This window comes from Mustela putorius, unplaced genomic scaffold (genome assembly GCF_011764305.1).
Source record: "Mustela putorius furo isolate JIRA1106 unplaced genomic scaffold, ASM1176430v1.1 tig00003932_pilon_pilon_pilon:0A:0A, whole genome shotgun sequence".
NCBI lineage: Eukaryota > Metazoa > Chordata > Mammalia > Carnivora > Mustelidae > Mustela > Mustela putorius.
Window position 1 is genome coordinate 7,079,142 of NW_025422077.1, and position 23,344 is coordinate 7,102,485.

A 23,344-nucleotide genomic window follows, 5' to 3' on the forward strand; every position below is an offset into this window, starting at 1 on the left:
TGAATGACACGATTTAAGTGCATGAATTACATGGTATATGAATTAAATTTGATAAAGCTGTTATTCTCAAAGCATATTATGTTTAGTATATTCAAAATCTTATCTCTCTTCCTCCCCTTACCTTTCTTCCTTTCTTCTTTCTCTCCTTCCTTCCTTCCATTATCAAATTCATAAGCCAGGGATGGACTATGTTGAATCCATGGAATGAAGTATAATTGTATTTATCAGTTGGGTGACCAGAAAAGATAGCAAGTCAAAACTGAATCATTCTTTTAACTTGCGGAACGAGAGATGAAGAGACTATCTGGAATGTAAGCAGGTCTCCTTCATGAGATTTATTTTTTTATTCAACACATATTTATGGAACATTTATTAAACATTTGAGGCACTGAACTAGGTGCTATTTTATGATTTCCAAGCAATACACACACAAGGATATTTTTCCCAGCATACACCTGAGACCGAGTTTCACATGTTCTAGAACCAGTTGTCCAAGGTTCCCACCATCCTTCCTTCTAGCAAGTAGTTCACAAGAGCTGACTTTGGTCTATCACAAATTGTTTAAAAAGATTAAATGCACAATCACATTTTGAAATCTTTTGCTATTTACAGAAATGTCAAAAACACTTTTTTTTTTTTTTTAAAGAAAATCCATTAAACCAGGCCCACATCTTCAACAAGGAGTTTGTTGGAAAACGCTCTTGGGAATCCTAGACTCATGGGAATGGGGTATGGAGAAGCCAACTTTACCCCTCTGGGTGCCTGTCTCCATCCCTGGGGCTTGCAGATCTGCTTTGGCTTAGAGAGGGCTGGAACCTTGACCCTGCTGATCAGCAGGCAATGCCAGTCCAATGGCCTCTGGAGAAACTGGCGGATTATGAAATTGCTGTCAGAAGACTCAGGTCTACCAAGGTCTAACCAGAAACTCTCTCTCCATAGAGCAAACCCAAACCTACAAATGCTGTCTGAGGTCCCACCCAGATCTTCCAAATCTACATTTCTGGAAGCAGGCCAGATGGCGCTTACAATCCCAGGAAGTTTGCAAATGGCCGATGGTGACTGAACTCAGATCCACGTGGATTTCCAAGTTCTCTTTAAAAGTAGGAAGAGTTGGGACTCTATAATCAGAACTCTTGGAGGCTAGAAAGAATTCCCTGGGTCTGTTCTAATGGATGCTTAGGTCTTCAGAACTTAATTGAATTGGGTTCTGGCAATTAGACATTGGACAGGGAAAGTAGCCATTTATCTCATCTTTAACGTAAGGATCATTCCTTTGGTTTATCTTCGGTATTTGCAGGTCAGTCCAACTAACTTCCTCCTGGAATTAGCAATGAAGTAGCAAAATACTCCAGGAGGAGAGGTGTCTATATGTACGAGATTTGACTCAAAAGGAACAGAACACATTTAGAGGAAATTTTTCTGAGGAAAATAATGTAACTTTGAAATAAAAATCAAAGGGGAAAAAATTCTAGCCAAATAATTAAGCCACTAAAATGTAGGCATTGTTTTAGGAAAAAGTTATTTTCTCCATTTAGTGTCTGGATTTTCTTTACTATTTACCAGTATTTATGATTCCAAAAGTACCTTACTCTCGTTCATCTACTTAAGATTATTTATTAGCTACACTCTGCCAGACAAATATCTGAGATTTTATTATGCAACTTGAAGTCGTTAGGGATGAGTGAGAGGAAGATGATAGAATAGAGCTGGAAACACAAAGGGTAAGACTGTGTGCCTGTTTGTATTCTCTTGATTTTCATGATCCCCTTTTAACCGAATCACTTGGGTATCTCTAAGCCATCCTTCCTTCACAAGGGAGGAAGGTGGGCTCCACTGGATTTGTTTTCTGGACAAAGGGCACTTTGAACAATGGATGCCTGAGACACCACTGCCCAATGTTCTGAGAGCACCAGTTTGTTTTCAGCCAAATAACAAAGGCCGGCTTGTCCTCTTTCTAATTGATTGGATGGTTGGCTGGCACTTTTAAAACACATTACCTAAATCCCTAGAAATCTCTTGTGACGACGGATTTGGTATATGTATTTGTTAAGTAGCGATCTTTCGCTCTCATGATTCAAGGCACAGAGATGTTCCCACCCTTCTCCAATCAGGGTGAGCCTTGACGCTCATTTCTCAAGGCAAATGCTGTAATGGGGCTTCATCATGCTGGGGAGACCTGTTGGGCTGTCTGTTCCTGATGGAAAGTCTCTTTTGCAGGTGTGTCCCCATTTAGTGTAAACTCACTGTTAACACTATGGTAGGTTTGTGTGACTCTGATCATTTAAACATGTCCTTTGTTGCCCTTTGTTTCACAGCAAGATTTCCAACAGCAACTCTAGATCACTAACCTGAAAACATTTCAACTCAGGCTCAGTGGGTCTTCTTAGGGGTTTCCCAAGAACTTAGGTCCCTGAGGTGGCACTCCAACCAAACCGTTTCCGAATCAAATGGCTAATTGGTTAATGACTGGGATGTGGTTCCATTGTGTTCTCTCTGTTTCCCACCCCACCCCCACCTCCACCATTTCCTTCGGGCTTCTGGGTCCCTGGGGATACACTTTGCTGGTGGTATTCCATGAGCCTTGCTCCAGACTACTGGTGCCTAGAACTTTGGCTTACGGTGCCACCATTCCAAGCAGTGAACCGAGATTTTTGCAAACATGTCCACGAGTCATCAGCAAGATGTGTAATAATAGGTCAGGTATTGCCGTAGCCTACACTCCGTCTGGGGATCCAAAGCCATGCAGGGCCCGCCACGTGCCAGGCTCCATGATGGGACAGACAGAGCCTTACAGAAGCTTGGATCTGCTGCAAGCTTTTCTGCTCCTCAAGCCAAGGGAGACATTTGTGTACACTCCAGACTCTGGGAGGGCGCCCAGGATTTCTACCTTGTTCGGTGAGTTCTTCAGTCCTTCGTACTCCTGATTGGTGATCCAAGCTAAGATACGCCCTTTCTGGAACTTGGTATAAAGTGAAAAACAAACAAACAAACAAAACCCCTCCAAAACAACAAAAAAAACACAAGTCCATGAGCTGGGCCAGAAACAGAAAACAGCTATTGCTTTTATGTGGGCTTCGTTTTTCTGGGCTGGAAGGAGCAGGGCAGGATTGCAGCTCTAGACCCCAAGGATGGCTCCTGGGTGTGGAGGGGACACAGACAAGGGCCTGCTTTGTGCAAAGCAGGACAGAGACGGGCCCAAGACTCCATGCACTATCCACTCGACGTCTTCTTGCCCCACGGGTCGGCTCTTACTCAGATAGCTTGTCTGAGTGACCGCATGGGGACAATGCAGAAGATGACATGGAGTTGAACCAATGAGGAGCTGGATTTTCCTTACCTCCAGAAGAAATCAAACTTGGGGTTTTTGGTGTTTGTTTGTTTGTTTTAAGAAGTAAGGACTTTAACATATGGAATCATCCAAGAACAGTATATTTACAATTTTGGTGGCCTTGATTGCGTTAATGAAGCTATTATTCAAATAGAAAATGAAAACCATCCCACCATGGAGGCACCCTTGGCTGAACATTTGGGGACAACAATAGCAGCATCTATACGAACAGTAGGAGGAGAATTGAGACCAGAACCCAGCCGTTCAGTCGGACAGACAGAGCCGAGCTGGCCTGGTCCTTCAGCATGCACATCACCCTGGACCAGGAGCCGTTGTTGGGCAGGGGAGTGACGCCCGCCACGTTGCACATGACATTGTAGACATCCACGGATCTGATTGGAGCAGCTCTGAAGTTGGATTTGAAATCTGAAAGGGAAAGGCAAGCAAACAAGTAGTCACAGCCATGCCCAGGGCAGAAAGGGGCCGAGTCACAACTCGGGCTCCAGGCAGTTTGGGGACTGGAAATCAGCTCTGTCAAAGGGGCGAGGCCAAGTCACGGTGAACTTGGAAGGGGATCTGGAAGGGCTATAGCTTACAAAAGGAAGCTGTTCTCTAGGGCTCAGGGAGAAGAGTTTCTTTAGAAAGACAAGTCAGCAGACCGTCTTTGTACATAACTGTGGGCCCTTCCTGACAACAGAGCTCTCCTGGAGAGGCAGAAGGCATCTCCATGTTTGCTGCTCATCTCTGCCGAGCCCTGGAGAGCAGGTGTGGTCAAAAAGGCTGACTGTCTTGCTGAGCCCCCCAAACCCAATTACACGCTCTGCTTATCTTCCAGAACATCTACCTAGCAGCAGCTGGTTGGCCAGGGGGCCCCCGAGCCACTGAGGAACATTCCTTCATTTTCCTGCCACACTGAGGTCTCAGGGCTTCATGGAATGTGAACCTGTATGGTTTCCTCAGTTCTGGCCACCTCAGAAACAACAGCGATGGTTTCTTAAATATGGTTTGGAGAATCAATGGAATATTCCCCGGGAGCCTTTCGCTGGCAGCTCAAACAACTTAGCCGAGGGGAAAATGAGCAAACTGGTATTGGAGTTGGGGACCCAGGTGAGGGCTTCAAGAGCTCCTCAGGTCGAGGGAGAAGAGTGCTGTGCTTGCTTCCACCCAGCGGCTGCCCCAGACTCCAGCGGTGACGCAGGATTCTAGAAGGCAGGGGCAGCCGTTCACAGCCTAGTGAGTGCAGACAGATTGCAGAGAAAAGTCTACTTTCTCCTTCTCCACAGGAGGAAAGAGGAGGTTGAAAGCCAAGTCCGTGTCTGTTCAGAGAGTGAGTGTAAGAAGTTAGTAGTGTACACAGCAGTTTCTCTTTTGGGCCCCAAACTGGAGCTATATTGAGACTGAATTCTAGAAGGAGGTTTGATCTAATCATGAAGGCCTCTGCTAGTGCTTTCAGTCCATATAAGACTTTGAAAGGAAATGGGTGATTTGGGGCTGTAAAGCCAAGTTGTCTCCCTCAGAAGATAATCCTTTATAATTGCTCTGCTCAAATGATCACAAGTACTTTATTTAAAAAGCAAACATACACCAATGGCAACAGAGTCCAGAAGTGCCAACACCAAATGCTGCTCTTACATTAAGCCTGAAATCACAAGCACAGAGGTTCTATTCAGAAAATGCGCCCACAGAGTATGTTCGACCCAGGCCTACTTCCCAAGTGATAGGTTTTGCTCACTTTGGAGAGGTAATGTTGACTCTAGCACAAGAAGTTAATGGGCTCCGCAACCAGCCCACAGCCGCTTAGTAGCTGGGCAAGCCCAGGGAAGGGCATGGGAAGGGTACCTAAACCACGGTTCCAGGCGCAGTGCATCTGCTCGATGAGCGGCAGCAGTTCTTAGTAGTAAGTGTGTAGAATAAACACCCCACAAGGGCAAACTATGGACTGGAAATATTTACCCTATAAATTACTCAGAGGATTCACTTTATTTGGGGGCAGAAAGGGTAAGGGATAAGGCAGCATCACTTCATGGTAAAAACTGGTCAAAATCTGGAACCTGCATGGAGAGGAGATTTAGGACAGCCCCAGAGTCCCAGCCCTTCTCAATTTCAAGGCGATGGATTGCAACGAGGCGAGGACAGTGGTGAGACCTCCCCAGAGAAGAATCAGCTGCGGTATGAAAAATCAATGGAAAGCTTGTCCCAGCCATGTGGCAGCAACTCGTCTCCCTCCTTGAGAGTTGCCATGGACCTGGGTGTGATGACCACATCGCCTCACCACATGGTGGCCATGTCCTTGTCACGTGTGTGGGTGGGGACGGTGTGGGGGTGGCAGACACAGTAAACCCAACATGTCCTTCCCCAGCCTTCCAAATGCCCGTGTCTTTACCACTCAGCGGGAAAAACGGAGATCAAGCTCTACTGACAATAAAATTATTAGAAAACATTTTACATTGAAAGTACAAAGTTAAATCCTCTGCACATAAGCAGGAAGGAGAAGGGGTCCCCCTCCCCCCATTCCATCTGGTTCATGAATTCCTATGCTGCAGTGCTAGGACTTTGGCCCCAATGAGTAGAGGATCCAGGCTAGAATGAGAACTTCTAGAAAATTCCTTAACAGCAGAACAATACCAGATCCAGCTGGGGAGGACCCAGCCAAGCTCTACTAACTCAAGGTGACATGTTGAATCTGGATTGGCAATCCAGGTTATCTCTATGAATTTAAATTTTCCAGATATTGAAACTGTTGTTCCTAAAGAGAGAAGTTTCTGCAGCCGCATGCCATGCCTGGCCACCTTGGGCTGCTCTCCCGGTGAGGCTCGCTAGCTCACAGGCAGCTCACTGACTCACACTCCTGCCGTCTTATCTTGAAATGTGGTGTTCTCTGGGGTGAGATTAGGTGGTTCAAATTAGAAACCGGGATTAACCAGAGAAAGGCTATCTTCCAGAATTATTTCCTTTTCTTTCTGCCGGACCAGACTTACTGACTTCTAAGCTGTATCTGAGCAGCCGTAATGATGCCCGGCTTCCTCCCTGAGCGAGAAGCGCATACAATTAATCAGGAAGGATGTACCTTTATCTCAAAGTGCAGCTAGATAGCTATTAAAGGCCTCACTCTTAAATTTCCTTCAGAGTAAACAGTCAGTGTGTAAAGCTGTTCAACCTTTCATGAGAACTGGAGCCAGAAACGTGATGGTTTGAGGGAGGCTCGCAAGGCGGTATCTGCCTAGAAGCATTTTTGTAACGGGCCCAGTCCATTTCCATCAGGAGTCATCTCTCTCTCTGTAAAAGGCTTTGGCTTTTGGTTTAATAGGAACCTATGATGGAAGCTTTTGTGGACAGACATCTTTCCCCTCTGAATTTAAGCTTATGTAGCTTTGGATACTTTGTTTTAAAATTTTGGTTTGAGGCTAGATTTGCTCTATGCCTGAGACTGTTGCCTATAAACCCTCCTTCTGCTGACAACCGGTTTGCATTCACCATCTTACTTCTCTCTTCTAAGGAAGGAAAAAGTTACACTTTTGAATGAAAGCCCTGATGTTCAATGTTCTCCCATTTAAAGGCCGCGGCCGTGGAAAATCTCCAGCCTAATCCATCCAACAGTTGACCTCAACAATGTCCTTGAGGCTCCCTTCCTCATTCATTATGTTTTTGAGCTTTGGTGAACTCGTGTTGATTGTAGTGTAAGAGGTTAATCCGCCCTGAGGCGTGGTTGACAGGGAGCTCCTGCTAACTCCCACTAGTTCATGGCCGTGTGCCTGGACATCCTCTGAACTCTCTTGGGCCAATGTTGTGAACCCAGTTAGCACTCTGTAAATGTTGGCTGCTACTGGTACTGACACTTGCTTCAAGACTTGGGAACTCGTATCACACATGAGAAAGGACCTGGACTAACGTGATCCCTGGGCTCAGGAGGCCAGGAGCTCCCGAGGAGCATGCAGAAATGGACAGCCAGGTGTTGTCAGCAGCTATTTTGTGGTAAATAGAGTGACCCAAGGCAAACATAGATCTTTTGTCTTGCTACGTCAAGAAGAGCAGAACTTCTAGGCATGATTTCTAACCTATACTTGGAAAGGGAAGCACGGACTGTTATAGGCTGAAACATTGTAATCTAATTCCAGAAAACAGCATTTGGAATATGCACGTCAGGGTAAGTTACTACATCTAATAAGGACAGTGAACAGTAGTGACAGGAGACTAGCTTATGAGCCAGGCAACTGAGGGCTAATGGCTGCTGAATGTCTCTCTCTCTCTCTCTCTTTTTTTTTTTTTAAGAACGAAAGGGGTGTTTGGGTCATAGTATGGACTTTGAGTATCTGATAAACTTCTCAACAATGTGAATTCACAGTCCTCTGTCAGTAAAGCAAATGACCAAATAGACCCTGTCCATGCCCCCTCTATTCCAGCCTTAGAAATGCATCTGGTCAAGGAAGGCAGAGTAATTTTGCTTTCATCCAAGGACATCCAGATGTCCCTAGGCCTTCTGGCTCATTCAAAGTCCATCTCAAGGTCATTTCCTAGCCTAGCCTTGAGCACATCCCAGCTTCTGGTTGGGCCCTAAACCGAATGACCCCCCCTCACAAGGCTGGGTGCTCTAGACAGGGAGGACCTGCGGAGGAGTCAGACCCTTGACGTGATCTCGTCAGCTCAGACTCACAGCTGTCGGCAACCTGGTGTCTGATAAGATTTCCTGGACATCAGCTAGCTGTGAAATAACATTTTGATGAATTAAGTAAAAAATGAATCGCAAACATGTGGAATCCATTTTCTTCACCGCACTCAAGATTTAAAATTTACAAGGAAAAGTATTTGGCCACGTTTGCCAAACCTAAGAAGCATCTGAAAGCCGGCCAGCCAGAGATGTTTCGTGGAGACCAGCTGGATTTACTCAGCTTTGCTCATAAAGAGGGTCCGTAAAGAGATCACTTGAGCCTTTACTAGCGCTGTCAGCCCCTCCTGGAGACCACTTCCTTGGGAATGGAGGACAAAGCATGTGGTCATGTCTTGCCTACCGGGGCCAAAGGCCAGGAAGATGCCCCTCATGTCCATGAGCTCGTTGTCGTAGCCGTGCCACCCGTGCTGCCAGCCTTCCCTCTTGCCGGTGCTGTTCATCCAAAAAGGAAGTGTGTCTCGACTCTGAAACCAAGAGAGGCAGTCACATTACACTGTGTCCCAGCCATCGTGATGAGCGAGCTTCGGGCCCACCCACCGTGGGATCTCCTTCTCAGCATTCCCCACTGGGGTCTTCCAACCTCAGATCCTGTCCTATTCCATCCGGGGAGCACAGACCTGGGGAGGCAGCCTGTGAAATTGACAGAGAACTCTACCTATAAAGGTATTTTCTGAGCAGGACGGTACCTCGTACTCAGTTTGAAAGTCACTAAATATATCACGCGAGACAGAAGGGATGTTCAAGTATATCTGTGGTGTAGAGAAAAGTATATTTGGCCTTTGTCCCAGGTTCCAGGACCAGGGTTCCTAAAACCCTTGGAATTTCCAGAGTGATGGAGTGGTTTTTGTTATTCATAATGAGCCTCTTTCTCCCATACCTGGTGTCTGTTAATGAGGTCCCTGATGGGTGGGGGGCTGCGGAGCTTCAGGAGGTCACTGGAGGGACCAACCATGAGATGGGGACGTGCTCTGCCTCTAAGACTGCGTTCGGTCTTGTGGCCAAGGATGGAGTCACCCGTGCCCATGCAGTGGAACCCGAGTAAAAACCCTGGAGCAACGTGGTTCAGGGAGCTTCCGGATGGAGAAACAAACCGACGTGCTCGGAGGGTGGAGACCCCAGAGGCAGCCTGGGGGCTCCGTGCCCCTCACCTGCGGTCCTTTGCTCTATGCCTCTCTGAGTCGTAGCCTCTGTAAGAAAACTAGTCCTAAATAGAGCATGTTTCTGAGCTCTGTGATCCATTCTGGTCATTTATCAAACCTGAAAAGGGATGTGAGAATCCTCCAGTCTGTAGCCAAGCCGGACACCAGTGTGTAGCCTGGGGACGCAGGACCCGGGGCTGGTGGCGGAAGTGGGGACAGTCAGGTGGGACGGAGCGGGACGGAGCCCCCTAACATGAAGGGCTGCTCCAGCTCCGGGGTTGGGACTGAACCGCAGGACACCGACTGCTGTCGGAGCGTTGTTGGAAAACACAGTGTTGAACTGAATCACCTTGTTCTCCTAGCAAAGCCATCAAAGCCCGAGCCCTTTCCGCCGCCGCATCCAACGCCCATCTTTCCCCTTCTCGAGCCCCACCCTCACGACACTGGGGATAGTTAGTTTCCTCCTCTCCATTCAGTCAAACGTGCGAGGACGGCATGGCCGCTCCTCTTACCCAGGCTGGTCACACGTTCGTTTCCTCCAACGGCCTCCACGTGGGGTGGGGTCTGGAACCATCACTTTCCCCACCCTCTTTCCTTCAGAACTCAACTTCCTTAGATGGCCGATGCTGGCTTGTGCGACAGCCGTGGGTCCTGAGGGGGCCGCTGCCAGCTGGACACGTCCCTCGCCCTTCCCCACGGACTACATTCATGCCTGACGGTCCAGGCACCTCTGCTGAGCGGGGTCTGAGATCGCAAACCCTTCAGATGCAGGAAGTGGAACAGACTGGTCGTGGCCAACGCAGGGAAGCACCAGTCCCAGGAATTCACAGGTCGGCTCATAAGACGTGTCACAGTACCAGGAATGTAGTCTGCCGAGAGCCTGTGCTGACCGTGGATGACCGTCCCACTGCACAGTTGAAGGAACTAAGGCCCAGAGAGGTTAAGGGACCCTCTTAAAGCCGCACAGCTGTGGAGAGTCAGGACTGGGACTGGAACCCAGGTGGGCTGTCTCCTGGTCTTCATGTACCATCCACGGCCCCACAACCAAAAGTCACTGCCTGTGACCTTGCCTCTTTACTCACCAAGGAGTGTGGCCAGTTCTCAAGTGTATAGAAAAAAAAGGTTTTAAAATCAGATTCCACTTTGTCGCTTTCTGGTTCTGCAAGCTGGCTCAGATCCTGGGCAAGATACTTCTCGGAGCTTCAGTTTCCCCGCTGGGTGTGATCATACCTGCTTCCCAGCGTTTCTGGAGGAGGACAGGACTGTGCGCCATGTGCCCGGCACAGAGTAGATGCTCAGTAAATGGCTGTGGGATGGTCACCAGATGCCGCTGGCTGTGGGGCGAGGTACGCTGGTCCCGCGCAGGGGGGGGCAGTGATGGTTGTGGGGCCTGAAGTCCCCTTTGCTTAGTTAGCTGTCATCCTGCATTGCACACCCGTCCCGTCTCACCCCATAAATCGCTCCCTTGCTTTCCAAATCACACTGTTTCACCGACGCCCCGTTTCCTGAATTTCCATCATACTCTGTCCCTCCTTCTCCAGCTGTAGCTTGTATTTTTCCCTGGGAACGTTTTCATTAACTTACTGCATCTCTAACCTGTTATACCATTTTTGTTCTTTGTCTCTGGTGAAGATCACAACACATCCCAATTTAGCTTTGTCAGCTAATTGGAGGTGTTGCTTCCCCCGTGGGGCGCCCGGGCACTGATTCCCGCAGCACCAGAGAGAACATTCTCTTACTGACGACCTCACCAACTGTGACCCCCCACAGGACATATGTGCCCTGTGACAAAGGGACAGATGAAAGGGAGACGAAGATGGATTATCCCTGATTTACGAATTCCAGTCCGGATTCCACGAACACACACATAGAGCCTTGAAAACCTCAGCCTGAAGGTACCAGGGGCTTTGTCCGATCGTAGGTGAACGCGTTCCTTTTTATTAAAGTGACACCTTGCTCCCAGTGAAACAACTGCTCTTACTGATTTTAAAAGTAATAAGGATCTCGCAGCTTCTGGGAGAAGCTAAGCATATCCCGGAAGTGACTGAATGGGTGACTTTACGTGCGCAGGCTTAACTTCCAAATGGCCTGAGAACGATTTTCTCCCTTTCCTTTCCTGGTGGCTTCCCCTGTTTTTGTTGTGTAACGCCATATTGTCACCCTAGATGCCTACAGATGAGGGCCTGCTGATCAATGTGTGTCCTCGGTTGCTCAGCCTCCAGAGTAGAAATCCCCAGGCTGCAGATCCTCCAGCTGCTGGGGGAGGAGACCTAACCCCAGCCCGACTCTCACAGGCCCAGGGATTAGCCACAGAGACCCACCTATGAGACCACCTATGAGACCACCAGAGCCACCAGAGACATCACTATGTCTGGGGAGGTGCCCAGACCCTCCAGATTTGGTCAAAGCTGAGACAGGGGTAGAGGAGTGGTGTGTGTGTCCATGGGGAAGGGGGAGTGCAGTGCTCCTAAGTTGGGGTCACTAAGAAAACTGGGCTCATGGTGGCGTTGGCAGCCAGTTCCCAGGAAACACCAGGTTCTCCTGCAGCCTGTAGAGAAGGCCCAAATAAGGCCTCCACCTGGAAGGGGTTTTCCCCTCATGAATAGGGGAAGGGAAGAATCTAGAAGGAACAGGGGCTTGTTCAGGGAAAGGAGCCCCAACAGGGGTGGGAGAAGTCCTTATCTTCCCAGGGGAGAAGGCAGGGATCTAAGAGCCTGTCCATTTTGTTCCACAGCTCAGCAGACACGCGCTGAGCTCTGAATCTGTTGGGCTCTCTGCTAGGCTTTTGGCTGAGAGGCACGGAGGAGGAAGGCATTCTTTCTCCTGAAAGAGCTTATCTTCTGTGAGGAAAGACGAGGGTTTACAGCCTCTGTGTATTGATTCCTGAGGTGGCCGGGACAGGCAGTGAGGTACCATGAGGCCCTGGGGAGGCTTGTCGTGGGAATCACTGTCCGTGGGAAGGGTGAGCCTGGATAATGGGGGGGCCCACTGTGAGAGGCCACCCAGATGGCTCCAACAGAGTGTGGGCAGGTCCCGAGGTGTCCCCAGCAACGGACCTCTGGGAGCTCTGGCTGGGGGGAAGGCCAGGCCAGGCAGGGACAGCTTGTTTCACCTCGTACGGGAGAAGCATGAGAAGGAAGCAGCCACGGCAGAGACACTTTGGCCGGCATGAGGAGGAGAGAGGACCTGGCGTTCTCCCCTCTCAGTGCCTGCCTGAGGTGGTGTCAGTCAACAGGGCGACCAACCGTCGCGCTCTGCCCAGGACTGAGGGGCTGCCGGGACACCACACTTCAGGACAGTTCCAGGGAAAACCATGACATGCTGGCTATTCTCCAGTGAACGCTATCTTGGAAATTTAAATAAAATCTTCACCAAGTGTAATTTGTTCAGCATGTTCCAGAGCTTTCCAGGACCCTTCCTCTATGCACAGGTAGGGAGCCGTGCTGGGACCTTCCTTTGATGAGCTATTGAACTAATCATTTCTAACAGGAAAGAACCAGAAAGAGCTCCACAAGCGGAAACGCTGTGAGAAAGGGTAATTCTGTTTCTACACTCGTGTTCCTCCATCTCGGTGCCTGCTTCCCAAACTCAAGCAAGCTGAGGGGAGGCATTTCCACGTGCGCCAGGGGCATCTTTATGAGATACGAGTTACAGTTTCCCGCCTAGATCTTTGTCTCAATCACCCTTAGAATTTAAAAAAAAAGTCACGTTCACTGTTTACGGCCCAAATCAGCAAACCAGTTCACGAAGTTTGTTCAACACTGCCTGGAGGTATCTCTGAATTTGCCATTTTTACGGCGGATTCAGTCCATTACGGTGCTGAGCTGAGAGGTACAGGGAGCACGGTCAGATACGGGGGTAGGGTTGGGAGTGAGGGTAAAGGCAGAGGGAGGGATAGAGGGACAAAAAGCAAGAGCAGCGTGTCGTTGGTTCCTGTCTGCACGTAGCCCAAGTCTTTGCTTTATAGCAAAATCTCATTTTTTTCTTTCATTATTGCATTCTGGGGCTCCGTTAACACATAGAGCTCTTGCCTCTTCCTTCCGATTTCTCCTCAGTGTAGATCAGAAAATGGTTGCTAAGCTGCAGACAGAAATACTCCTGAGGAGACGGGAGGGCTGCTGGCTGCCAGGACAACATCTGGGCGCCAGCTCTTGCTCCGCACCCCAAAATGACTCTGTGTGGGGAGGCTGGGGATGCGGAAATCCGCCCTGCGTGGATATCCTCCCTGGCAGTGGGGAGCTGTGGAAGGCTTTGTCTGGTGCCTCCTGCTCCATTTGACTTCCGGTCCAGTCTTCCCCACTGGGAGCGCTCACTGTCTACACCGCTGGTTCCCAAGCCTGTCCGTGCAGACACTGCCCTGAGCTTACTTATCCTGGATCTGATTTTGGGTATTTGCATTCAGTAGGCCAGGAGGAGGCAGGGAATCTGTTTAATCATCTCTGCCCAGCTGATCAGGATGTAGAGTCAGGTCTGGAAACCCCTGGAAACTATTCACCAGGCACCTACCCTGTGCTATGTCAAATTATCTGTCCTTTTCTAAGGACGCTTCTTATTTATACTTGATATAAATCGTCACCCCTCTTTCCAACCACTAACTGTACAAATCTTCCCGGGGAAGTGGGGTCGGGCACCAAAGTCTGCCCCCTCCCTCTCTTGAGGAGGCCTCTCCCCGAATCTCCAGGGCTCTGGGGAACCCGGGGGAAATCTGGTCAGATTAAAATAAATAAAACGGGAACACCTATCTAAAATGAAATCTACTTCATTCGCCTAGGACATGGTTAGGAGAGAAACGTCCCAGGTCCTGGAAAACACAAAATAAGCTTCTGACATCACCTCAGACTGAAAGAGGCGCCCGATACCGTCAAGTTGGGGGTGGCTTCGGTTCAGACTCGGTGGCAGTGATGACAGTTTGGCTGGCTCTGGAGACTTTGCTGGGAGGGTTAAGTTTGAGCAATGGTTTCTATCACAGACCCATTTCTTGGATTTCCTGTTGCTTCCCTGAGATGCTTCCTGTTGCCGTGGGTCCTTGGACCCCCATCGAACGGTGGTGGGGAACACTCTGGGCTAAGAGATGTCTCTCCAACAGTGTCTCTGTGTCTTAGGAGCCTGCGTTTCTAACACAGCACCTAACTACTCGGGCCTCCGCCTTGATCTGACCCTGGAAAGCCGGGCGGCCACACACAGCCCAACGCTCTGAGTAGAAAATGCCCGGCAGCAAAAGCAGCTTCAGTGAAGGGCTAGAGATGCGTGGATTGGGCTCCCCCCTTTTTTCCCCCCTTTTTCCCCGGGATTGTGTTTACTGAAGTGTGCCAAGGGTGGGGGGGGTCATGTCCTCCCAGACGACCTTAATCACCCCCAGAAAGTCAGCAGCTCCCTGCACCCGACATCCGACTTCCTGAAGCTCAATTAGTTGGGCCTGGACAGCACCACTCTGGCTGCCACTAACACTCAGAAGCCGCGTATTCCAGATTGTCTTGATTTCCCCCAAATATTTTGGGTCCACGCCTAACTGCCACTCAACCCCAGGCCTTAGAATTGAGCCTGGCATTTCATATCCTTTGCCAGTTTTCAAAATAAATCTTGCCTCTGGAGACAAATATTGGCCTCCCTGAGAAGCTTGGGTCTGGCTTAGCTGCACTTTTCTCAGGCAGGAGTCCGGAAGATCGACAGAGAGCACCGTGTTTCACAACCCTTCCACGGGCTGGGGCACCATCCTGGCTTTCTGAGCACTGTGGAATGACAGGGACGCTGTCTAGAAGAGGCTACGGGACTTAGCCCCTGCAGAGCGGGGAGGGGGTACTGGCGAGAGCCGTTGTGTCCCACACCTGGGCTCCAGCTGTCGACTCGCAGAAGCTAGACTTGCCATCACTGAGCACCTTCTCCCTGTTCAAGTTTCTTCTCTGGCTACTGATAATGAGCCCAAAGGAAAGGCCTTCCTGACCCAGCAGACCTCTCTGTTTTATTTGGTTACTGATTTACAGATACAAAGCGAACGGCCTGGGAAGAGGAACCCGGAATCGACTGCCTTAATATGTACTGATTCATTTAGTAAATCACATCCCACAAACATGCGCTGAGCCTCTGCCACGTGCCAGGTTCCACGGAGGAAAGCGGAGGCGGAGACGCCACGGGGCTGCCTGCAAGGGGTTTCTAGCCCAGGAAGGAAGGGTTCAAGGGCAGATGGACAAATGCAGCCCGCAGGGGAGTGATTCCAGCTTTGGGGGCAATGTCAGGACGGAGGCTATTAGGGGAGAGTTGGGTGTTTCCTGGGAGAGATGGTGTTGGAGCTGGGCTAAAGGACAGGTTGGAGTCGAAGAGAAAAGAGCACCCCGGGGTTCTGACTGATGTTACCAGAGCCCGCTGAGGACAGGCTGATTTTTTTTTAGGTACAGGTGTCCCCCGCTTTTTGAAAGTTCGAGTGACACCACTTTGTTTTTACAAAAAGAGCTACTATACTGGTAGCTAACCGAAAGAAATCCGAGGAGGGTTTTCGCTTCTAGGAATAAAGGTGAAAAGCAAAAATGGTGTTCAGCATTGGGTTTTCATAGGGACCTCGTGCAGCCAAGCAGCGGCGGGGCTGGGGGGGGGGGCGGGAGGGGGATCACCGACCAGCTCCTTCCCTGGAAACTACATTCAGCAGGAAGCCACCAGAGCCTCGAACTGTGTCTGTGAGCATCTGGGCTTTATCTCGATTTATTTTGTGCGTCCATAGCAAGACAGGGATCTAAGGTATCAAAAAAGCCTAAGAGGTAAATTTCTGGGTCCGGGAACACTCCAAAAATTCTTCCATATGAAGTAATGGTAACTGTTTTGGCTTTGCACTGCCTCTGCCTACAAAGGGTTTTGGAGGGACACTCTGCTGCGGACAGAGGGCACACGTGGCGGGGGACGTTGCCTATAGATGGAGGATGGAGGGGCTGGAAGAATGCACTTGAGTTTGGCGGAAACCACCGCTAGCATTTGCTTCCTTTGCACTTCCCTGTGTTGTCCTTGACCGTCCCGTATGCCAAGGACACGTAGGGCCCGCCTTCCGAGGGCCCTTGGACCACCACATCGGAATGAATCCATGTCCAGCCCCACTGCAGATGCCCCTAGAGGGGGGAGGGGGTAGAGCAGGGGTGAGGGAAACCTTGGGAGAGGACAGGGGAGTGGGGGGGGGCTGGTGAAGAGTGTGGCCTTTGACCCCTGGCAAGCACAAGCAAAGAGGTTCTCACAGTGACCAGGTCTCAGGGAGACAGGGAGGGTGGGGGCAGCCGTTCTGAAGAAAGGAGCCTGGCGGGGGTGCCAGGCCGGGGCTTGACCTAGGTGGGTGGCCTGGGTGTTCCCACCCTTCGTGTGTGGTCCGTCGTCTGGGAACACGGATTCCTCAGATCGCCGCCCTTGCAGGGGGAGCGCCAGGGCCAGGGCTGGCAGTGGGTGGCAAGCCAGTCCCTATACTAAAGAGTGCAGAAGCGGAAGCAAGCTGCGGGGAGCTGCTGGCCGGAGCCGGCTTTCAGCTTTCCTGCCGCAGCAACAGCGGCCACGCGGGGAACCGTGCGATGCCAGGTGACCGGCTCAACTTGCTTCCTTGTCTTTATCTTTTTCGGCGACAGCTCTCTTAGGGGCCGTTAAAAAAAAAAAATGAACTCAATTAAGTGTTCCCAGTAGAGCAGCAAGGCTTAGAGTCGAGAACTCTAAGGCGGGAGCAAAAAGTTGGTGTTTAGATGGGAACCGCATCGTTGCCAAGGAAGCCGAGTCTTGCCTGTTGCTGAATGGTGGCCGTAGGGGGAAGCAAAGGGAGATGGGATTCTTTGGTTGGCCCCAACCAGCACCAATTTGTCCTGACTCAGCTGTGTTTCTAATCACGTCTAACTCAGAAAGAAAGCTTCAGATGCTCAAACCCAGACCCGGAGAGATTGCTTTCAGGCCTGAGAAGTTGGCCCCTGCTGCAGCCCCTAAGTACGGTCCAGCACAGAAACAACCTGACATGTGCTGCGCGCTGCCGTGCAGGTCATGGAGCAAAACACAGCCTTCTTCTACCGCTGGGGAGAGACTCTGCAAACAGCCATGGGGGGAGGCGGAGAGCCCAGCACAAAGCGGGAGCAAAGATGGTGAGCAGGGTTCTCAATTCTCTGTGTCATGTTAAGTATAATGATCAACAGAAAGATGAAAAAGAAAAAAGATCGAGGCAACAAGAAAAAAATGGACACTTGTCTCTAGGATTTTTCAGAAGACAAAGAGATAAAACTCCATGCTCTATCAAGGTATAATCTGAAATTATAATTTTTACCTGTGAGTCTTGAAAAAAAAGTCCATGAATTCAAGGATAGGCGTCAAAGGATAAAGGTATTCATTGGGTCTAGGAAACTAAGGTACAAAAAGGAGCGGCTGAAAGACAGCTAATTTCTCTTGGGACTCAGGGACAACTAGAATTTTTCAGAGAAACATTTGTGTCTTTATGTGACGACCCTCTAAGTTACATTAATGTTACTGATTGTGCTTCCTTCTTTGAACAGGCTGCTAGGAAGCTCAGAACCATATTTGTATTCCATGTTATGTCGTGGTGTGCTACTTTCAGGACTAACTATATCCTCCATGCAGAGTCACTGAAAGCAACAGAAACAGTAAGGGGGGAGGGGAAATTTATTCAAAATAGCTGTTATTGTTGTCATTGGCCAAAATTTTAAGAAGAAATTTTTCCTAATGGATTTATTACCCACAGAAGGGAAAATGACTTTATGTTCATGTCATTGAAACTGTGGGGGAGGAGTCATTGTAAAGCTTCTAATGAACCAGTAATGATCAATAAAGATTTGTTCTATAACACCCGTCAGTAATTAAAGCAGGAAGATAACACTGATAGTCCCGGTATTTAATGGGTCAACACTAAAACTTTCAGAATCTTATTTTTTCACATCTTATTGATCTTCCTTCTGGTTTCTTTCTTTAAGACAAAAAACCCTTTCTGCTTCAAATATTTAAAAAATCACCCCAAATTTCCTTTTTGAAATAATTATATATTTAAAAAAAGCTTTTTAAGTAATCATCAGCTGTTAGACATTCTTCCCTTCTGTTCTGGTGGCTTCTCCCCTGCTTTTGAACCCATACAGTTAACTGGGTAGCCCCTGACTTAGTTCTAATTCACACAAACATATGTATGTGTATTGTGTAATTACAAAAGTAATATAAGGTAACATACTATATAATATGGTATGGGCTGGCTCTCAGAAGACACAGTGGTCGGCAGGCTTCCTGCAAAAGAGCAGGTACGCGGACCCCCAGTGCAGAGGGGAGGGGCGCTGGGAGGTCAGGGAGGCAGCAGTGGGGGCCCATCCGCTCTGTCACTGGGCTCTGTGAGGGGGCTGCCGCCAGCACGTTCGTCCTCACTCTCCTCTTACTCCTCTTCTTTGTATCTAGGTTTCAGGGACCTTGCGTGCCTCATTCCGCAGTCTCTGTATCACATTTGTCTTGTGACTGTAGCCGTGGGTCAGTCCACATTGCAGCATAGTGCTAGAACTTAGGACCAAAGTGGACTTGAGGCAGGAATTTTCTAGCCACACTGCTAGAAACTGTTAGAAACTGCTGTTTCTGGATGAGACCTAGGAGGAGGCTTGCTACTGGGGTCCGGGCAGAAGTGGATTAACGAACGGTGCAGTTAGAGAAGCTTAATCATCAGGGCTTCTCACTCTCACGCATTTCTTCTGAGTCCCTACACCTAATTTTTTTTATATATCTTTTTTGGATTTTATTTGTTTATTTGACAGAGATCACAAGTAGGCAGAGAGGCAGGCAGAGAGAGAGAGAGATGGGGAAGCAGGCTCCCTGCTGAGCAGAGAGCCCAATGTGAGGTTCGATCCCAGGACCCTGGGATCATGACCTGAGCTGAAGGCAGAGGCTCAACCCACTGAGCCACCCAGTGGCTATTTTTATACTCATAATTACATATTTTTTTCAAATTTTATAATTGTCAGAGTTCCATGAAACCGGTATCGGCCTCTGAATCTGGGGTTATATTTTTTGTTCCCCAATAAAACTAAGAGACATACAAAAAGAAGCCATACCCTTTCTTTTCTGTTTGGGATGACCTGAGGGATGTGATGGTTTGGGCTGCAGCAGCCATTTTGCAACCCTGAAGAGAAAGCCAAAAGAATGGCAGAAGAGCTGACTCGGGGTCTTGATATGACTGATATGATTGACCTGCTGGATGAACGTCGACTTCTAGTTATATAAGGTAATAAGACTTCATTATTTAAGGCACATGTATTCAAGTGGTATATGAATGATAACGAGGAGCATCTTGCTGATACTTCTAGATCCCCCGCCAGTGTGTTTTAGTCACTCCCTGGAAAAACATGCATCTCCTTGCTGGATGTGCTACTGCTAAGACTCTTAACTTCCAGAAAGCACTCAAAGCTAGAGCAGCTTTCCTGGTGCTCATCCCACCCTACTGGAGGCTCTGGGGCCTCTCCTACTGGAATGGAGAAGGCGTCTCATTAGTTGTGCTGTGTCTTTGGCTTTGCCACTCTTATTCATCTTAGATAGATGGCTTTCCCATAAATTACTCCAAATCACCTCAATCGCCCCTTCCTATCATGAACCAGCTTCTCAGTGCACTTGATTTCAGCTAAATATGAGAAAGGAAACAGGAGAGGCACATAATAATCCTAAGAAATGATTGCAAGGTACCCAGACTGACCCTCATCACCTCTTTGCTTTGAACAAGTCAAAGCTTTCCACCAGAACTTCCTAAACTGAGAAACTTTCAAAATGCAAGCCCTGTTGAGTGATTTGGGAAAGCTGGCTATCCAGAACACAGCCGTGTACACACCTAGCCAGGTCACATAATCGACTGCCCGTGTGTTCGTGCAAAGCTGTGAGCAAACCACTGTGCATGAAAATCCTGGGAGCCCAGAATAATCTCACTCCGGGAAAACATCAAACGGTGTGCTAGAATGAACAAAGAAACGTGAGGAGGCACAGAGGGAAATTTACGCTCACATGGTGTGGAAGCCGAAGTCCGCTGATTCGGTGGGCCCCGCTGGGTCTCAGGACTGTGCAGACTGACAGCTCTGTCTGGGTCTCTTCTGTTTCCTTGGTGACCAGATACTCCTCTTTGAGAGCACACAGGAATGACTCAGTCCTCCTCAATGACCTGGTTTCACGTCAAGGAACACTCATTTTTCCACACCTAGGTCCCTAGACTTCCATCCATTTGCCTGATCCGTCTTTCTGCTGATCATCTCTCTGGCAGATAAATGCTAGTCCTAGGCCTTAGATCTCATTGGCGTCGACCAACGACCCCCAGGTGCCAATACCTACCTTTCTCTTTCACCCTGCAAGTTGGTCTGTTTGAGAGGGGTCTCCAAACTTGGCTAGGATAAGCCACGCCCTCTCCGTGTACTGATTCTAGATCAGCCTTGACCCCGGTTCCCCTGAAGGCTGGGGGGGGCATACCAGCCAGCAATCCGAGGTTGATCAGAGAGCCCAGTGAGCTGGCCATCAAGGCAGGCAGGCTGGAGCTGCTAAAGTCCATTTTGTGCAAGGCAATGAGGTTTGGAACCCAAACGCAAGGTAATCTCCTCTACAAAATCCAGCGGGGAACCTGGATCTCTGCACTTGTGTTTGCCAAACATTTTTCTTAAAGGTGAAAGCAAAGCTGAGCATCTCCTGGATTTCCACTGCCCTAAAGCAAAGGCTTTGGTTCACGGTAATTGTTGCACTTAAAACTGAATCAGTTACATTGTAAGCCTGGGTAATTGAGTTAAGGGCAGTTTGTTAAAATATAGTGAGTCTGGAGCCACGATGTCTGAACAGTGGCTCTGGGTCCACGTCTGCCATTGTGTGTCTACAAAGTCACCGGATTAAGGCGACTTGGGCCTCTAAAGGTGGGAGAAGGCCACAAAGGGCACTTAAGTGAAAACAAAATCTTTAACGTGCAAAAGCCAAGTAATTATTTACCTTTGGGTGATTGACAGAATTTGTATAATTACCTCAGTTATGAACCATCCTTCGTCAGCCACTAAGGTCAAAGGAGAGACAAATTTCCCTTTCTTGTAGTAGAACCTGCTCGGTATGGCTTCTTTCTCGTAGACAGTCATGTGTTCCACTGTTCTCAGTTTGTCATACACCTGCAGAGAGAACAAGAGTCAGCAGTTTGGCATTCTCTTTCTTAACCATATATGAATATTTACAGCACATGCAAGAGAGGGAGAACTTTACAGACCAAAGAAATGACCAAAGCACCTGATACATTTGACAACATAAGAATGAGGAACTTCTGTATGTCTCAGAAAACAAGGTGGGTTCGTCTCTTAAGGCTGAAGATCCACACATCCTGTGACCTAAAAAGTTAGCCGTGAGGAACCTAGCAAGAACCCTTCACACTCGTGCACTGGGAGACACAGAGAGGGACATAGACTGTAGACGGGAACAGCCCAAATGCCCAGCAACTGTGGAAGGTAGAAATGACTCACAAGGTTCTCTGGGGGAAATACTATACAGCAACGAACAGGGACAGATTACAGCTCCACAAGGCACCTGCCATCATCTCAGGAATCTCAGTTTGAGAAGACAGAATGAAGCAAGTTGCAGAAGAATACAGACAGGATTATTATTATTATTATTATTATTTGCGGTTTGAATAACTATAAAACTAAAGAACATAGGCAGTAAAACTATAAGGAGAATTATGGAAACGATAACTTCATACTTTTCAATATTTTATAATAATTGTCTACTCAACAGTTAATAAAAAAATTACGGAAGCTTGTCTATGTCAAAAACTCTATAATAAAATTAAAAGGCAAATAAGGGGGTGCCTGGGTGACTCAGTGGGTTAAGCCTCTGTCTTCAGCTCAGGTCATGATCTCAGAGTTCTGGGATCGAGCCCCACATTGGGCTCTCTACTCAGCGGGGAGCCTGCTTCCCCCTCTCTCTCTGCCTGCCTCTCTGCCTACTTGTGATCTCTCTCTGTGTGTCAAATAAGTAAATAAAATCTTAAAAAAAAAAAAAGGCAAATGAGGAATTGGTCTGCCTAATGTTAAATATAACAAAGATCAAAGAAAGGGGATTTGTCCTTTGACTTGACCTAGAGCACATCTTATCTGCACCGGAACCTTAAAAGTATTAGTCATCTGTCTGCCCTTCATTACACTGTTAATTTCATGATGAGGGGTGTAAACTCTGCACATATTTCCAATATCTTCCAGCCGCTTAAATATTTATGGCTGGCATTGAAATCAATGGACTGATGTTGACTCATTGGCCCTTAGTCCAAGGAGGCCCATCTTTCTGGGTGGAGGCGAATATAAAATTGAGTTTTTCAGCTCACATTTGGAGAATTAGCCTTGAGGCTTAAAGCAGAGCATTTCTGATGACCCCACGAGTGATGATTTCCTACTTGAGAAAATTCATTGTTCTTAAGGGAAGTGGGACGCATCTGCAGCCAGATTTCGGATTTGTGAAAAATCCGATGACACACACCGGGTTGCACAAACTGTTGTGCCCATCACATGATGAACTGTCACCCAAACACAGTCCCCACTGTGGAATAATCCACCAACTGCTTCGGGCGGCTCAAAGCCGCCTGGCTAGAATGCCGTCATGTTTGGAAGAAGCTCTCCCGGCTCGTAAACTGCCTATCCTCAGGCATTCTGGAGGCAGCCTATCCCCCGAGCGCCAAGCTGGAGACGGAGATCATCTTCCTCGCCAAGGAAACAACTTCTTTGCAAGAAGCCATTTTCTGGGGGGCCTGCCAATGTGTAGAGCACTCCTCCTGGCTTCATACTGAGGGATTTCAAGAGCTGCTGTACAAATGGTCAGCACCTCTGCTTCCTGACCACGGAACTTGAGTAAAAGCGGCGACCACCTAGGAAATGGGACAAGGCTGGAGAGGAGCGGCACTGTTGGCAACTGTGTTGCTCCATCCCCAAATGGACAGATCTCGGACTTTGATATGGGAGCAGGCAGGAGGAAGTCGAAAGTACCAGAGGAGAGACGCTGGCCTTCCGTGGGCTGTGCGCATCCACACCAGTGAGCTTCCACTGTTAGCCACAGTCATGCTATGAGGATGGGTGGAGGCATCAGGCTCCTAGGCCAGTTCCTGGCACCTTGGGGTTGGCACTGCCATGGACAGCAGTCTGAGCCTCCCCCAAGAAAGTGACCCACCTCCTGGTCCAGAGCACGAAGTGTTCTCTGGGAGCGGGTGGACGTCCCAGAGCTTGCCCTAGAATG

General features: G+C 48.7%; 1 protein-coding gene across 1 annotated transcript in view; it reads right to left on the reverse strand.

The window, feature by feature from the left end:
* Positions 1–305: 305 nt before the first annotated feature.
* ENPP6 (ectonucleotide pyrophosphatase/phosphodiesterase 6) overlaps positions 306–23,344 on the reverse strand; it is a 108,027-nt gene continuing 84,988 nt past the window's right edge. The window contains exons 6-8 of the mRNA XM_004757711.3: positions 21,103–21,240; positions 8,335–8,458; positions 306–3,754 (exon numbers count right to left, since the gene is read on the reverse strand). Coding sequence (XP_004757768.1) covers positions 3,549–3,754; positions 8,335–8,458; positions 21,103–21,240 — 468 coding nt within the window. The 3' untranslated portion in view covers positions 306–3,548. The remainder of the gene's footprint in view (positions 3,755–8,334; positions 8,459–21,102; positions 21,241–23,344) is intronic.